This window comes from Centropristis striata, chromosome 23 (assembly GCF_030273125.1).
Source record: "Centropristis striata isolate RG_2023a ecotype Rhode Island chromosome 23, C.striata_1.0, whole genome shotgun sequence".
NCBI lineage: Eukaryota > Metazoa > Chordata > Actinopteri > Perciformes > Serranidae > Centropristis > Centropristis striata.
This window is the reverse complement of record NC_081539.1, coordinates 4,519,123-4,536,059: the sequence shown is the minus strand read 5'-3', so window position 1 is coordinate 4,536,059 and position 16,937 is coordinate 4,519,123. Positions and strand designations below refer to the sequence as shown.

Genomic DNA, 16,937 nt, shown 5'->3' with positions numbered 1-16,937 from the left:
TATCTCTTATATATCATATAGTTATTATAACAACAACAACAAACACAAGGCTAAATCTATAACAAGATGCAACTGACCACAGATAATTATATTGTTTTGACATGACACAGCAGGAAAGATAATTCTCATTAAATGTGATAAAGTCATTATAAGATGATAACTGTGTATCAAGGCTTCATGAAGCCTGATGAAATGAATGTTTTATCAACTAAATTACACAGACAAAATGTATAAATCATTTTAAATTAGCCATTAACACCCACCTACAGCAGTTTTGGGGTAAATAACTCAATTAATCATGATTATAGGTTTTGTCTGAATGAAAATCAGACAATAAATTATAATAGAATGATAATAGATTACATCTATTATGTGTCCCTACTTTGTATAGTGTAAGTATATACATACATGTACACACACATATACATGTACATATACAATATCATATATGTATATATATTTACAGACACAAACATATATATGCACATAATATATATATATATATATATATATATATATATATATAAATAAAAAATATTAGAGCATTATTTTCTTCAATTTCTTGTTCATTTTAATGCCTGGTACAACTAAATGTACATTTGTTGATAATAACCAAAATCATCATCAATAAAACCATGTTAAATGGTATCAGCTCTTAAATTAATTAATTATTTATTTTGTTGTTGTTATCATTATATTCGTCCAAACAAATGTACCTTTAGTTTTACCAGGCATTAAATGAACAAGAAAGCAAAGAGAAAACAAGGGTGGTCTAATCATTTTTTCCATGACTGTACATGTATACACACACACACACACGCACACACACACACACACACACACACACACACACACACTGTATGATCTAATTTTCCCATAAAAATCTGATTATATACAGGAAAATAAATGTGAACTAAAAGGAGAAAAAAATAAAATTCCACGTTTACATTGCAACACTATGGTATATAACAAATTTTACATAATTTGTCAAAACTTTAGAAAAAAATGGTTGTATTTAGAATATGTTCTGCTCAATATTGACGAAATGTGTAAATGTAGAAATACTAAAAAAAATAAAAAATGCATTTGATGTTTGTTTTTTTAAATTAAGTAATTATGTGTATAAGTCAACTTAAATACAATGTAGGTGGATGAAGTATTTAATATTTATCATTTTTTTGTATATATATATATATATATATATATTTTTTTTTTTTTTTTTTTTTTTTTTTACATATTTCAATATTAACAACACATTGTTAATGTTTAACTTGCGTAATTTTAATAAATATTTAATGGCTCGCCTGACTCATTGCCAACGATTGTTTCTCTGTATTGTTGTACATAATAAATAACTTTAATTTAAAAAAAAAAAAAAAAAAAAAAAACTTGAAATCTTGTGATCCTCCTCTAGTCTGAACTCGGATTAGCACCAGTTAGAAAAACTAAAGCACCTGAGTGATTGTGCATGCATTTTGTTTCGAGTTTTATTTTTATTTTTTTTGCTCACCTTGTCCAGGCAGCTGACTTTCTCCGTCGGGTAGACGATCTTCCCACAGCGGGCACACTGAGGGTTCATCCTCCAAACCTCCTCTGAGCTCCCAGCGGGTAGATTCCACTTGTTATACGACAGATAATAGTTATAATCTCCACAACGAGCGTCCTGACCGTCCCCACGGAGCCGCTCTGCAGCCTGCGACACTGGCAACAAAGTGGAAAAAGGTGTCAAAATGTAGCGGAGAGACGGCGGATGTGCTGCCTCACTCAGCGGCTCACCGTCCGGTGTGGAGGCTGGATGCTGCGCCGGGACCGACCACTCCACCGGAGACAAGCTGGCGGGTGTTAGAGAGGAGGAAACAGGAAGTCTGACCCTTCAAAATAAAAACAATTAGGTAAAATACTACGGAAGCGTATTGCTGCCACCCTTATAAAAATAATATCCTCCATTTATCTCGTTATAACGAGATACTATCACGTTATTTCTCGTTATAATGAGAATCTTATTATAACGAGATCATTATCTCGAAATAACGTGATAGTATCTCATTATAAGATACTATCACGTTATAACGAGATACTATCACGTTATAACGAGATACTATCACGTTATAACGAGATACTATCACGTTATAACGAGATACTATCACGTTATAATGAGATACTATCACGTTATAACGAGATACTATCACATTATAACGAGATACTATCACGTTATAATGAGATACTATCATGTTATAACGAGATACTATCACGTTATAATGAGATACTATCACGTTTTAATGAGATACTATCACGTTATAATGAGATACTATCACGTTATAATGAGATACGATCACGTTATAATGAGATACTATCACGTTTTAATGAGATACTATCACGTTATAACGAGATACTATCACGTTATAACGAGATAATGATCTCGTTATAATGAGAATCTCATTATAACGAGATCATTATCTCGAAATAACGTGATAGTATCTCATTATAAGATACTATCACGTTATAACGAGATACTATCACTTTATAACGAGATACTATCACGTTATAATGAGATACTATCACGTTATAATGAGATACGATCACGTTATAATGAGATACTATCATGTTATAACGAGATACTATCACGTTATAATGAGATACTATCACGTTTTAATGAGATACTATCACGTTATAACGAGATACTATCACGTTATAACGAGATAATGATCTCGTTATAATGAGAATCTCATTATAACGAGATCATTATCTCGAAATAACGTGATAGTATCTCATTATAAGATACTATCACGTTATATCACGTAAAATCACCTACATCCTCAGTTGATCAGATCATGTGATTTTACCCCTTTAAGATAATGGCCTATGTCAAGTGTGTGACTTAAGCGGATTTATTATGCTTAAGTCAAAATAAATTGTGACATAGGCAATTTTTGAACATGCCTTTGTGACTTAAGCAAGATATGGTAAGACTTTATTTTGAAGGTGTCTACATAAGAGTGACATGAGCGTGTCATAGACATGACATGGGATGTGTCATGAACATTAATGACACTTTGAAGTAACATTAATGCTCATGATACTTGTCATGACATGTTTATGACACGCTCATGTCACTCTTACGTAGACACCTTCAAAATAAAGTGTTACCATATAAGGCATGTTCAAAAAATTGCCTAAGTCATTTATTTCTCTTAAGTTACTAAATTTACACACAGCGTTATTACTATGCCAATAGCCATCCTTTGTTACATCCTTTTTGAGTGAAATGATCAATAAATGTCATGCTACGTCATGTTACGCTTTTGGTGAAGTTTTTTGTGTTTCCTGCAAAATTTGAAAAAATAAGTTAGGTGATTATTTTAACAGGGTGACGAAATAACAGGTGCATTGATTGGTCTCTTAGTCAAATATTTGACAAAAAACTATACAAAATTTTTTTATTTAATAAAGTTACAAAACAATTAATAAAAAAACACAAAAACATTGACTCGTTGATTAATAAAATTGTTGATAGACAACTAATCAGCATTTTTTTTTTTAAATAATCACAGAATAATCGCCTCCAGGTTCACAAAAAATAATAATTAAAGCTGCAATTAAAATAAATGAAAAGAAATTATCAAATAAATAGATCAGCATTGATTAGCTGATTAATCAAGCAGTTGATTGACATAAACTTGGATTTAAAAAAAAAGATTTAATTAATTTCATTTTTGAAACTAAATTTAAACATTTGACACCTCTATGTTTAACAAAATAAATAAATAGGAAATAAAATAGAAAATAATAGAGCTGCATTGATAAGCTGATAGTGGAATAGTTGACAGATAATTGATCCAAAATATTTTTAATAATATGCAAATTGTCCATTTCACCCATCCAGGGTCAATAAAATAAAAATGCAATGCAATTGATCAGTTGCCTGATCAAATAGTTGATCAAGAAATAATCTACAGTTTTTGATCATTAAGTATTCTTAAGGAAAAATGTTGAAACTTTTATGCTTCCAGGTTTCGAAAAATAAACTAATTGAAATTACATTTCAAATGAATGAGAAAATACATTTCTTTAATTTCTAAATATTGTGGGTTTTTTTTTTAATTAAATATAATCTCCATATTTGCATGTAATTATGCCTAGGTATTTTACCACATTTTCAGTGATATTACAAGTGAAAATAAGATTTACTTATATTTATTTCTAAACCAACAAAACCTCTGTTGTCTACAAAATACACCTAACCAGCTACAGGAACTACCCTTTAAAAAATATATATATTCAGGTTTTTTCCTCAGTTTTATTGACAGATAGATGATAGATAAAACTGAATATCTGCATGACAATGTGGTAAACATTTTAATTTTGAGTGTAAAAAGCTTTTCATTTGTGGTCTCAACATGCTGCGATCATTATATATAACCAATTTGATCCAAAAACTAATAAATCTTTAAACCCCCAAAATCTAAGTTGACTTAAATACAACAGAGCAAAACACAAACTGTGGTCAACATGATGAAGTGAAGATAAACAACAGAAGATAAAGAAAACATAAAATATACTCTTCTGAAACAAATAAAATAATTTCAAGGCGCCGCACATTTCCATGGAACAAGATGAATCTTAAACATTTCTTTAATCTTTAGTTTGTCTCTAAACCCAGTTTATTGCCAATTGTTAATAATTTACTTTTATCTTGGACTGAGCTCAAAATTGCCATCAAAGTGGTTTTATTTTCCCAAAACAGATTTTCAATGTGGATTGAACAAAGTGAAGCTTAATCTGGTCAAGTTTTATTACAAAACATGAAAAGAACAGAATAGAAAAACAGCTGGAAAAAAACGAATCATCATCAAAAATTGGTCATTTCACAAAATTCATTGTTATAAAAGGTGAAAAGTCTGGAGGTACAATGAATATTAAGATTTAGACTTAAAACGCATAAAGATATGATAATAAAAAAATATGATTACACTTAATTTAATTTTACAAAATAAATTCAGTCAGACAGAGATAATTCACATTGCAGGTTCAGTGTTTACTGCATTCATTCTGTTTTTGGGGGGTAAAACTGAGGAAACAGTGACATCTGCTGGCAGAAAGCAGCTCCAGCAGGAGCTTCACAACATGAACAGTGGGGAGAACAGGTGCTCCATTATTGTTTTCTGAGTGGAAAAAGCTCCACAGTTTGACTTTGTGTGTCTGTGATAAGCCACACAATGGGACAGGATGTTTACCTTTGATCAACAAAATTTAATCATCTCATCCTTGAATGCAAATGGACACTTTCACCAAATTCCTTCCAAGTGTATGTGCAATATCACATTCACAAGAACAGAACAGACGTACGGCCACGGCTACCCAGTTTTCTTTAAAGGAAAATTATGGGGGATACACCACAGACCAAGTGGACCCCATAGAACACATTTCTGATGTTTTAAAAAAAATTCTACCCCAAAGATCTGTGATGTGACATATATGTTACATTGGGCGTTTGTGGTATTTATGTTTATGATATCTCTTATTTTAAAATAGAAAACTATAGACACATTTTCTGCTTACAGAAACACAAATTTGCCTATTTCTTTACATTACATTACATTACATGTCATTTAGCTGACGCTTTTGTCCAAAGCGACTTACAATAAGTGCATTCAGCCTGATGGTACTAGACATAGACCACAGGAATCAAGTAAGTACAGAACTTTAAGAGCTGACTGTCATCGCTACAGGAGTGCTATATGTTAAAGAAGAAAAGAAGAAGAGAAAAAAGAAGCACTTTTTTTATTTTATTATTTTTTTTATATATAAATATATATTTCTCTGCATCTCCACAACATTTATCAAAATTGTGACATTAATAGTGCTGTTTAACAATACATTCTTTTTTTCAGATTTGTTTTTAAGCAACAAAATAATAGTAAATCAATAATAAATAAAAACAAATAACCATTTGCCTTTTTGTTTGCATCTCCATAACATATATCAAAATTGTGACTTTAATTTGTTCAGGAAATATGGTCAGAACAAGTTAAATGCAATAAAGGACACCCTATTAACGGATTAAAGTTGTTAAATGGGTTTAAACTTAGCCTCGTAACAAAAAATAAGCTTTTTGAAATTAGCTACTTTTTCACATTTCTGTTTCCAGTCACAGCCACATTTTGGAGAAGTCACTTCTTGTCAAAGTCACATGACCACCACACCAGGGTGTTGAGTATACGTCGCTTAGGGATTTAATGAGTTAAGGTGAAGCATAAAGCTGAATATGGGAGATTCTAGAAGATTTTAAGTGTTTGTTACACGGGTGTCACCATGGGTTCTTATGGGTTAAATACTACTGCCGGAGGGAAAAAAATGCATCACACCTACTTCTACCTATGAAGAATATGACTTTTTTTTTTTTTTTACAGCAAGAAGGAACTGTTACTGGAGGAGAGAACATTATTTATTATGCAAATGGATACGCTAAATATACTCTCAATGCCCACTGCTTACTTCTGATATGACGCCTGCACATTCTACAGCTCTCACATTTTAAACTTGACCGAGCAGTTTAAATGTTATACTCAAGAACTGCATTCAGGTGTGACATAAGGGAGGACATGTGGAAATCACTTTAGTTTTGGGCATTATTTTATGTAATCTGTGATAAATACCAACAGACTAATCAATTTTGCAATTGGTGTTCTAAAAGATGTAATATACCAGCAGAACCAAGCGTAAAAACATAATCCAAAGTGGTAACATAATGGTATGGTTTGAAGAAATTACATAAAATCAAATATGCGAGTAAAAATCATACTGATTAATAATATAGTCTAGTGAACTGTTTAATATAATAAGTCAGTGAGAGCAACAAAACCTTGTCATTACAATGAAACTGTATTCCTCCTTAGATTTTCTGCCTCATAGAGGGTCATGTGGTGAAAAAAAGGGATGACTCTTCTGTAACTGCAATGCTTGATTTCTAACGACTCAATAAGTTTGTATATTTGACTAATTCCCTCAGCTGGGAATCTTTGTCGCTCATAGATTTGACCACTCACTATAGAGTTCCAAAATAGTTGTTGATAGGCACTTTCTAGCGGATTTCAAGCCAAACTTCACTTTCATGACAGGGAAAACTCTGGCTCAACATACCTCACTAACCCACTAATCTCACTTGCGGTACAGCCCTCAGACATTCTGATGATACTCTAACAGGTCCAGAGGAACACACAGGGATGATGGTGGAGCTGATCTCAGAGGGTCATCTCCATTTGCTGTGATTCTTCAATCAGTCACTGCTGGATGACTCTCTGACTCCATCTAACAAGAGAAAACAGACAGCACAAGTCATGAATCTGAGGTTATAGAGGCTCCCTTCATCAGCTGTCAGTCAGTGATGCAACAACAATCACAGCTTCACTGATAAGGTTGGAGGTTTACAGGAGTAACTGGATCTTTCTCTGATACCAACTGTGTTCAGTACAATACTGCTGAAACCCTCTACTGACCTCAGAGTCTCCAGTCTGCAGTGTGGACTCTCCTTCAGATCACACAGCAGCTTCACGTCCGACTCCTGAAGGTTGTTTTCATTCAGCCTCAGCTCTCTCAGATGGGAGGGGTTGGACTTTAGAGCTGAGGCCAGAGAAGTACAGCTGATCTCTGACAAACTGCAGAAACTCAATCTGAATGAAGAATAAATGATACAGATAAAAATAGACATATAATCCAATCAGATGCATACAGGTTTTAACCCATTACTGCCTAAAGCGCCTGGAAAAAAATGCCTGGAAAACCTATGGGCGATTTTCAAATGACCCCTAAAACCTGAAGTTTTTCTGGAAATTCATTTTTCAGCCTCTGTAGCAGATAAAAATGAAATTCAAAAAGTATTTGAGAGCTTATGCCCGTGACTTTCATACGAAGTTGAGTTTATTTGTCCAAACCTTCAATACATTTTTTAAAAAAATCAACAAACTCAGCAAATGTTACATTTGACTGAATAAAAAATCCTATACATAATACTAATACATGCCCATTAGCAAGATGCAAACATGATATGACCACTGGAAGAACAAGACATAGTTCTCATTAGCCTACTCTAATAAAAAAAAATCATAATAATAATAATAATAATAATAAAAATAAATTTTATATATTGCACTTTTCAGGGTACTCAACGACGCATAAAGTAATATAAGACATAAACAGTCATGATTTCTTATATCATCATCACAATCAATTAGCCTATTATTATTATTAATATTAATATATTATTATTAATATTATTATCTCCAGATGGCCACAAATCTGTCTGTTCTTTGGTGAAAATATGTCATCTAAAAACATATTCCTCATCCATAAATCCCGGGCGATTGGTTCCGAGGGTTCAAAGTCCGGATCAGCAATTAAATGATCGGCGCTGTTTTAATCAGATCTCTTCCGTCACTTACTGCTGAGCTCCTCCGCTATAGTCGTCTTCCGTCATGATTTCAAAGTTCTGGAAAAGTCCAATGTTGCATTGCGACACTCCCGCATGTAATCTGATCATGTTCTGATGCATTACATTGGCCAAGAGACCGAAAATAGGTGGAAAAAAATACAAATACTACAAAATGACATATCCGCTGTCCCGGCCTTAATGGTATAGTGACGCAACAGCGCTCCCGGCTTTAATGGTAGAAATGCGGTAATGCTTTCCCGGCGTCAATGGGTTAATGTGAAGCTCGACATTACTGTGTCATAATTAATGAGCTTTTCTCTTAAATGAGTAGACTGTAATTATAGTGACTGTAATTGTGTTATTGTGGATCATCATGATGTCAGCCTTCTACACACATCATTCAAATGTCACCACAAGGTCTGTCATTAGTGGATCAACACCATATTGATTCTTTAAGCTGTGTGTGTTCTGAAGGATCAATATCAAGGACAAGACCTTATTTGTGATAACACTGAAAAGAAAGGAGAAAGAAATGGTTGGTATTTACACAAGACTAAGGGATATGTACGGATTTGAACCGACAACTGTAGGAGCCAGAATTATGATTTTGATTTCAACCTTTATTTTCATGATCTGAGCTGTGCACAAATCCAACAACATATTGACATTGCAAATTGACAAATTTTAAAGTGTATTACTTGAAATGTCATAAAGATGAATTTGCTGTCTTTTGGTATATCTGGAGATAAAATCAAGTCAAGTCACTTTATTTATAAAGCACAATTTAAAGTGCTTTACACAGCAGAAAGGAGCAAAAAAAGAAACAGAAACAAAAATTGATCAGTGATGTAGTGACAAAAAATAGAAAGCCAGAGGAAATTAGACTAGATTTAAAACATTCAATGGTGGGGACTGATTGAACTTTTAAAAGGGAGGCAGTTCCACAACTTGGGCCCTGCAACAGACAAAAGCATAGTCACCTTTATGACATGCTTGCCCGTGTTTAAACTCTAAAGCTTGAGATATACTTGCTATTTAACCGTGCGTTCGCGTACACAACTGGCCTCTTTGCAAATATAATTTGGAAGAAAGAAAGAAAGAAAGAAAGAAAGAAAGAAAGAAAGAAAGAAAGAAAGATAATGTCTTAATAGTGTCAGTGAACTGACCTCAAAGTCTCCAGTCTGCAGTCTGGACTCTCCAGGAAATCACACAGCAGCTTCACTCCTGAATCCTGCAGCTTGTTCTCACTCAGGTCCAGATTTCTCAGATGGGAGGGGTTGGACGTCAGAGCTGAGGCCAGAGAAGCACAGCTGATCTCTGTCAAACTGCACCAACTCAATCTGAATAATGAATAAATGATTTAAGATAATTTAAGATTTCAAATTTGAATCCAAAAGATGCTAAATATGTCAGGATGTTTTTTTGCAAAAGAGGAACGAATGACATCAAAACATTTCACTATTTTTATTTGACATTTTTTTAGTCATGGTTTACTATTATAATATATTTTTAAAAAAGAAAAAGAAAAACATTTTTTTAAATGAAAGGGCATATAAAATGAAAATCAAGTGTTTATAAGATTCAGTGATTAATCCATAGAAGGATTTTATGGATATGGGATATTAAGGTTTTACTGCTCTGCCACAGTCAATGGACTAAACCACTGAAGAAGAAAATAGACTTGGGCATTAAGATACTCAAGCCGATACATGCGTGCGTTCGCCCGTCAATTAGCCCATTTCACTGAGCCAACACCAGGCAAGGCTCGGTGCAACATCTGCCATTCGCTGGTGAGCTACTGATGATACCAGAAAACATCAAATGTGTGGACTCATCTGAGGCACCACCATCTTGAGGCCTATAACAACATACACATTGTTGCTATCCAACAGTTAATACGTTTTATTTGTTTTGTTAATAAATCTTTCTTTTTTTGTTTAAATTGACACTTGTGTAACATTTGTTATCATTGTGTCCATTTTTATCATGTAAATGGAGGGAGAAAAGGCAATATCGGCTTCAAGAATCGGCCCAAAAAAAATCGGCAGCACATATCGGGGATCAGTTAAGACTGATGTCAAAATAACTGGTATCTGCATCGTTACTGGAATTTAAAAAAACGTTATCGGTCGACCACTAGTAAAAAGTGGCGTCTGACCTCAGAGTCTTCAGTCTGCAGTTCGGACTCTCCAGAAAATCACACAGCAACTTCGCTCCTGAATCTTCCAGCTCGTTTCGTCTCAGGTCCAGCTCTCTCAGATGGGAGGGGTTGGACTTCAGAGCTGAGGCCAGAGAAGCACAGCTGATCTCTGTCAAACTGCAGTTCACCAATCTGAATAAAGAACAAATTATATAAATAAAATTCCAGTTTATTCCAATCAGATGTGTTGAGCACTACATTTTTGATCAGTCAATTAATCATTTAGTCTATAAAATGTCAGAAAACAGTAAGAAATTCTAATCCCCTGCTGTGTGTGTGTGTGTGTGTGTGTGTGTTAGTGAGAGAGGGACTCCATGTATGTGTTTCTATAAAATACATGAACTGACCTCAGAATCTTCAATTTACAGTTTAGACTTTCTAGTCCAGGACACAGCAGCGTAATATTTGAATCCTTCAGGCTGTTTTTACTCAGCTCCAGCTCTCTCAGATGGGAGGGATTGGACTTCAGAGCTGAGGCCACGATTTCACAGTGAGTCGCAGAGAGTACACAGTTGGCAAGTCTGTGATGACAGAGAAAATAACATTTGAAATAAGATACATCTGTCCCTTTTACCATAAAAATAGGCTCTTGTGGTCACAAACCACATTAATATCAGTGGCTGTAGCTCAGCTGGTGACTTGGGATTACAAAGTTTGTGATTTGAAACTGAAGCTCCTCCTGTCCACATGTCAAAGTGTCCATAAGTAACATAATACAAATTGCTGCCCTGGAGAAATTTGTGCCAAATGACTGCGAGAGCTGTCATTTGTGTTTAATTTAATTTTTACTTGATGTTCAGTGAACTGAAATATCAGTGTAGGTTGTAACACGATACATGTATGTTTTAGGGTTTTCAAGTTTTAATTGAAATAAGGTAATATTTGAGCTGTAATGACCAGTTCAGATTCAAAATGTATAATCTACAAGGTCACCTAAACTGTTATAGTAGTTTGACGTGTAATCCAGCAGAGGGCACTCTAAACATTAATTATCAGCTAGACCCATTAAATGCCCCTACAACAAACAGTAAACTACTGCTGCGTTCCAAAATATGAAAGTAATGCTGCAGCTGCCCAAAAGAGGTACTGTTGCATGCAGTATGTGTAACGGAGTTAATAAGACATTTGATTCCACTTGCCATATAAAAGCTGTGTTTTTTGAATATATAGCTCCCTTACAGTTGAGCCCGTCCTTTTTCGTAAAAAGTTGACTGTTTTTATTTTATTTTTGTTTACAAAATGGCTAGTGCCACAAGTTACCTAACCTGCACATTCTTTCCATTTTATATTTTCCAGATGTGCATATGTGTGTGAGAGAGCAAAAACCTGACTGATTGTACAATTAATTCCTGTGCCAGTGTCTGAAATAAACGGCTAGATGCCAAATGAGATGGTCGTCTTCGTCCTGTCTCGTCGTAAATTACACAACGCCATAGAGAGTACCAAGCCGCTGCATATGCAAACAATTGGGACATACAACTACATCATGACATGACTCCTTGAATTTTGACCCTGTAGCTCATAAATGTTGCAAGGAGGACAATAGATAGTGACCAGAAAGGCCACAAGGCATGCTGGATTGCACACTGCAAAATGCAATCTGGTGTCTGAAGACCTCCTGGTATTTTTGGCATAGTGTATGACATACAGTACTTTCTAATAGGACTGATTGGGACATACTATATATTTTTCTGGCGTACTAAATAGTATGGTAGTATCGACATTGGAACGCACACCAATTGTAATGGTAACTAAAGCACCCAGGAGCAGCACTGGGCTTTGAACCTGACTTTACCTTGTGGTCAAACAGTGGAACTTCATACCCCTCATGCCTTGTTGCCAGTGGACCTAAAATACTTTTTTTCCAATCAAATTGGGAAAGGTTATCTCTAAAACTATTAAAAAATGTCCTGGTGGAACTTACTGTTGTGTACTTTGGTTTGACACTTCCATAAAAACAAAAGTCCGGCATTAGCTGTAAAATAAATAGACTATGACAAAAAAGCTACTTGTGTCAACTAAATTTATAGCTACAAACACAAAAACATAATTTTTGTGTTATATTTATAAAAAACAATTATATTTATAGTGTAAAATGTGTATTTTATCAATAATAATAATGTTGATGAACACATCGGGACTTACAGAGCTTTTCTGCAGTTCCTCACAGCTGGAATCAGTCTCCGTCGACCAGTCTTTGATGTGTTGTAATTCCTCAGGTCCAACTCATCCAGAACCTCCTCTGACATCTGCAGCATGTGGGCCAGAGCTGAGCAGTGGATCTCAGAGAGTTTCTTTTCTGATCTGTTCTCTGACTTCAGGAACTCTTGGATCTCCTGATGTATTGAGAGATCGTTCATCTCTGTCAGACAGTGGAAGAAGTTGATGCTTTTGTCAGGAGAGGAAGTGCTCCTGTTCTTCAGGTTCTTGATAACTTTCTGGATGACTTTTGGACTGTTGTCTGTGTGACCCAGCAGGCCTCCTAACAGACTCTGGTTGGACTCCAGAGAGAGGCCATGAAGAAAGCGAACAAACAGGTCCAGGTGGCCATTTTTACTCGTTAGAGATCTCTTTACTGCTGAGGTCAGGAAGACATCCAGGGTTGAATCAACTTGTTTTTTCTCTAAGAATGCCTCCAGTACCTCTGTGTTCCTGGTGGTGTAACAGTGGAACATATAGACTGCAGCAAGAAACTCCTGAACGCTCAGATGAATGAAGCAATAGACTGTTTTCTGGAAGATCACACTCTCTCTTCTAAAGATCTCTGTACAAACTCCTGAGTACACCGAGGCCTCTGTGACATGGAGACCACATCGCTCCAGGTCTTCTTGGTAGAACATGATGTTTCCTTTCTCCAGCTGTTCAAACGCCAGCCTCCCCAGCTTCAGAAGAACTTCTCTGTCAGCCTCCATCAGCTCATATGGACTCGTCTCATGTCCCTCATCATACTTCTGCTTCTTCTTCTTTGTCTGAACCAGCAGGAAGTGTGAGTACAGGTCAGTCAGGGTCTTGGGCAGCTCTCCTCTCTGCTCTGTAGTCAACATGTGGTCCAGAACTGTAGCAGTGATCCAGCAGAAGACTGGGATCAGACACATGATGTGGAGGCTCCTGGACGTCTGGATGTGTGAGATGATTGTGCTGGAGCGCTCTTCATCACTGACCCTCCTCCTGAAGTACTCCTCCTTCTGGGCGTCAGTGAAGCCTCGTACTTCTGTCACCCTGTCGACATGTTTAGGAGGGATCTGATTGGCCGCCGCGGGTCGGGAGGTTATCCAGACGAGAGCCGAGGGAAGCAGATTCCCCTCGATGAGGTTTGTCAGCAGCCCGTTGACCGATGACTTCTGTGTGACATCAGACACAACCTCCTTGTTGTTGAAATCCAGAGAAAGTCTGCTTTCATCCAGGCCGTCAAAGATGAACAGAAGTTTACAGACGGCGAGCTTCTCTGCTGTGACCTTCTGTAATGTTGGATGGAAAACATGGAGCAGCTCCAGAAGACTGTACTGCTCACCTCTGATCAAGTTCAGCTCCCTGAAGGAAAGCAGAATCACCACACTGACATCTTGGTTCTCCAAACCCTCTGCCCAGTCCAGACTGAACTTCTGCACCGAGAAGGTTTTTCCAACGCCGGCAACGCCGTTCGTCAGAACCACTCTGATGTGTCCCTGTTGGTCAGGTAAGGCTTTAAAGATGTCCTGGCACTTGATTGGAGTGTCGTGGACGGTCTTCTTCTTGGAAGCTGTTTCCAGCTGCCTCACCTCATGTTGGGTATTAACCTCTTCACTCTGTCCCTCTGTGATGTAGAGCTCAGTGTAGATCCTGTTGAGGAGGGTTCCACTTCCTGTTCCATCACTTCCTTCAGTCACACGTTCACATCTCCTCCTCAGACTGATCTTATGCTCATCTAAAACCTCCTGCAGACCTCCAGTCATGAGAATAAGAAGAAAAAATGTCAGACAAAACAGAGATTTATTAAATCTGGTGATCATTTTTAGGAGAGAAAAAAGCAATATGAAGAATATATAAATAAAGGTTATAAGTCCAATTGGGGAAACATCAGAAAATATCTTTTTCAACTTGTCCTCTGACAAATAATGCACTATATGTATAATTGTTGTGTGAATCTGTTTTTATCACATATGTACATTAGTACTGCAAAACTTAAACACTGCACTTCAGTCAGAGGAAAACTTTTAATTGAAACAGAAACAGCAGAAAATGTTTGTTTGCATCAAGTTAACAATGCTATGATATATGATATGATATGATATTAATAAAGCAAATATTTGAAAGTACAAACAGGGACACATGGAAAACATGGCTTAAGTATGTAGAAAGAGATCATCTCAGGTTGCTGACCAACCTTGCTGCCAAGCAGAGCAACAACAGCTCAACTCTGGAATTGCAGGTATTCCTGGCCTGGCACAATGCAGCCCAAAAAAAACAGCAACTAAGTGAAAAAAAATGCTGAAAACAGCTGCTTACACACTGAGAGTAGGCGGTGCTATCTAACCTGATCAATGTCGATAAAAGCAGCTTGAGTTTTTATGCTGTTTAATGTCCCGCAGATGACTAGCTAATTAGCACTCCACGGTAGCCTGAAAATTGATGTGATCAGTCCAAATTTCCTCAGTAGATGTTTGTTTGGTCAGTGTTTTAAATAAATTAATTTGCAGGATAAAACGTGCTTAGTTAGAGAAAAAAGAGACATTAGAAGGAAATCTCCAGTAATGTGGGCAGCTATTAGAGTGACTATCTTTCAAGAACAGAGCAGTGAGTTTACTGCTTTACACATATTTTTATTAGTTCTAGATCTCCATCTATGCAGAAGACTTATAATATAGGAACATTTATAATGATCACAAAGTAGTGTTTTCAGAAATAAAAGTATCCCATTCTTACTTTGTTCAGTGCTGGTCTGACTGGCTGTCTGCAGTCCAGGTCCCGTTCTGGATCTTTGTCCACACTGGGGACAGGAGGAGTCTCCTGGTGAAGCAGACTGGTCCCAGTATGAGCTGATGCAGCATCTGCAGAACCAGTGTCCACAGCTGGTAGAGACGGGATCCTTCAGGACGTCCTGACACAAAGCACAGCAGGACAGCTTCTCCTCCACAGAAGCATCACTCTTCTTTTTTTTCTCTCTGTGGAGACACTTCTGTGTAACTACAACTAAAATAAATGGGTGCTTTGATTTCCTCTGTTGCTTTCATTTGGTATGGCTGAAAAGCTGAGTCTTGCAGATTCAACTAGCACAATTTTGTTCATGCATGATGATGTTAGTCCCAAAGTAACATTTCATTATAGTGAGACAATTTTCTGAAACTTGCTGTAGAAAATGACCTGTTGTGACCTCTACAATAATGAGCACATAATACACAGCCTCATAAAGCTTTATAAAAAAGTAGAGACGGACAACAGATTTTTTGATATCAGATCACAGGATTACTTTTTTCCAAACATAATATTTTGGGGGGATTTTTGAACATCATTGTCAATTCTCAAGTGATCAAAATGGTTACATTTAGCATGAAATCTGTGTCACACATGGTATCGACCCAAAAAATTTCTAGAATTTATGAGACATAATTGAGTATTGGAATGCCCATAATATACTTTATACACGCTTTGCCAGATTTGAAAAGCGGCCTAAACAAAACATATTCATTATATATTTAAGGCTTGAAAAAACTACATCCCCAAATCAATCTTCAATTTCCCGGTGTTCTACTGTAGACCTGAAGATATTCTCTCAGGCATACCTTTCAAGAGAATCAGATGGACGGATAGATGGGCAACCCAAAAACATAATGCTTCCAGCCACAGCTGTCGCAAGCACAGATGCATAAAAACAAAAACAACATGGCATTGGTGGAGTAAAAGAAAAAATAGTTGGTAGCAGTTGTCTTACTTTGTCTTTGAGGGTTCAGGTTCATTACTGAAGTTCAGAGGAAAACCTTTGGATCGGTCACTCTTCACAGACAGACAGCCGGATACTACAGACTCTGCTCCATCCTCCTCTTCCTCCACACTATCACCCGTCTTCTGATCTGAAGTCAGTCTGAGAGGGAAAACAGTAACACTGACTGTTAACTCACAACATTAAAAAGAAACAAGACTGGTCAAGAGTTACATGCAAGACTGAGAAACATTCCCAAACTACAGCTAAAGAGTACACTAAATGTGATTTGGAAAACATCTGAGGTAAGACATAGCCAATACACTAGTATTTTTGCATCATGAATGTGAAGAGCATTTTTGTCTTTATCCTCAAAGCATCATCTTCCATCAGGTCAACTGACAGTGAAAACA

General features: G+C 36.3%; 1 protein-coding gene across 2 annotated transcripts in view; it reads right to left on the bottom strand.

Moving 5' to 3' along the window:
• LOC131962081 (uncharacterized) overlaps positions 1 to 16,937 on the bottom strand; it is a 185,549-nt gene that overhangs the window by 153,646 nt on the left and 14,966 nt on the right. For both annotated transcript variants that reach the window (XM_059327039.1, XM_059327038.1), the window contains 8 exons: positions 16,537 to 16,686; positions 15,531 to 15,769; positions 12,774 to 14,550; positions 10,976 to 11,149; positions 10,587 to 10,760; positions 9,595 to 9,768; positions 1,777 to 1,832; positions 1,511 to 1,701 (listed from right to left, as the gene is read on the bottom strand). In XM_059327039.1, the coding sequence (XP_059183022.1) occupies positions 1,511 to 1,701; positions 1,777 to 1,832; positions 9,595 to 9,768; positions 10,587 to 10,760; positions 10,976 to 11,149; positions 12,774 to 14,550; positions 15,531 to 15,769; positions 16,537 to 16,686 (2,935 nt within the window). The remainder of the gene's footprint in view (positions 1 to 1,510; positions 1,702 to 1,776; positions 1,833 to 9,594; positions 9,769 to 10,586; positions 10,761 to 10,975; positions 11,150 to 12,773; positions 14,551 to 15,530; positions 15,770 to 16,536; positions 16,687 to 16,937) is intronic.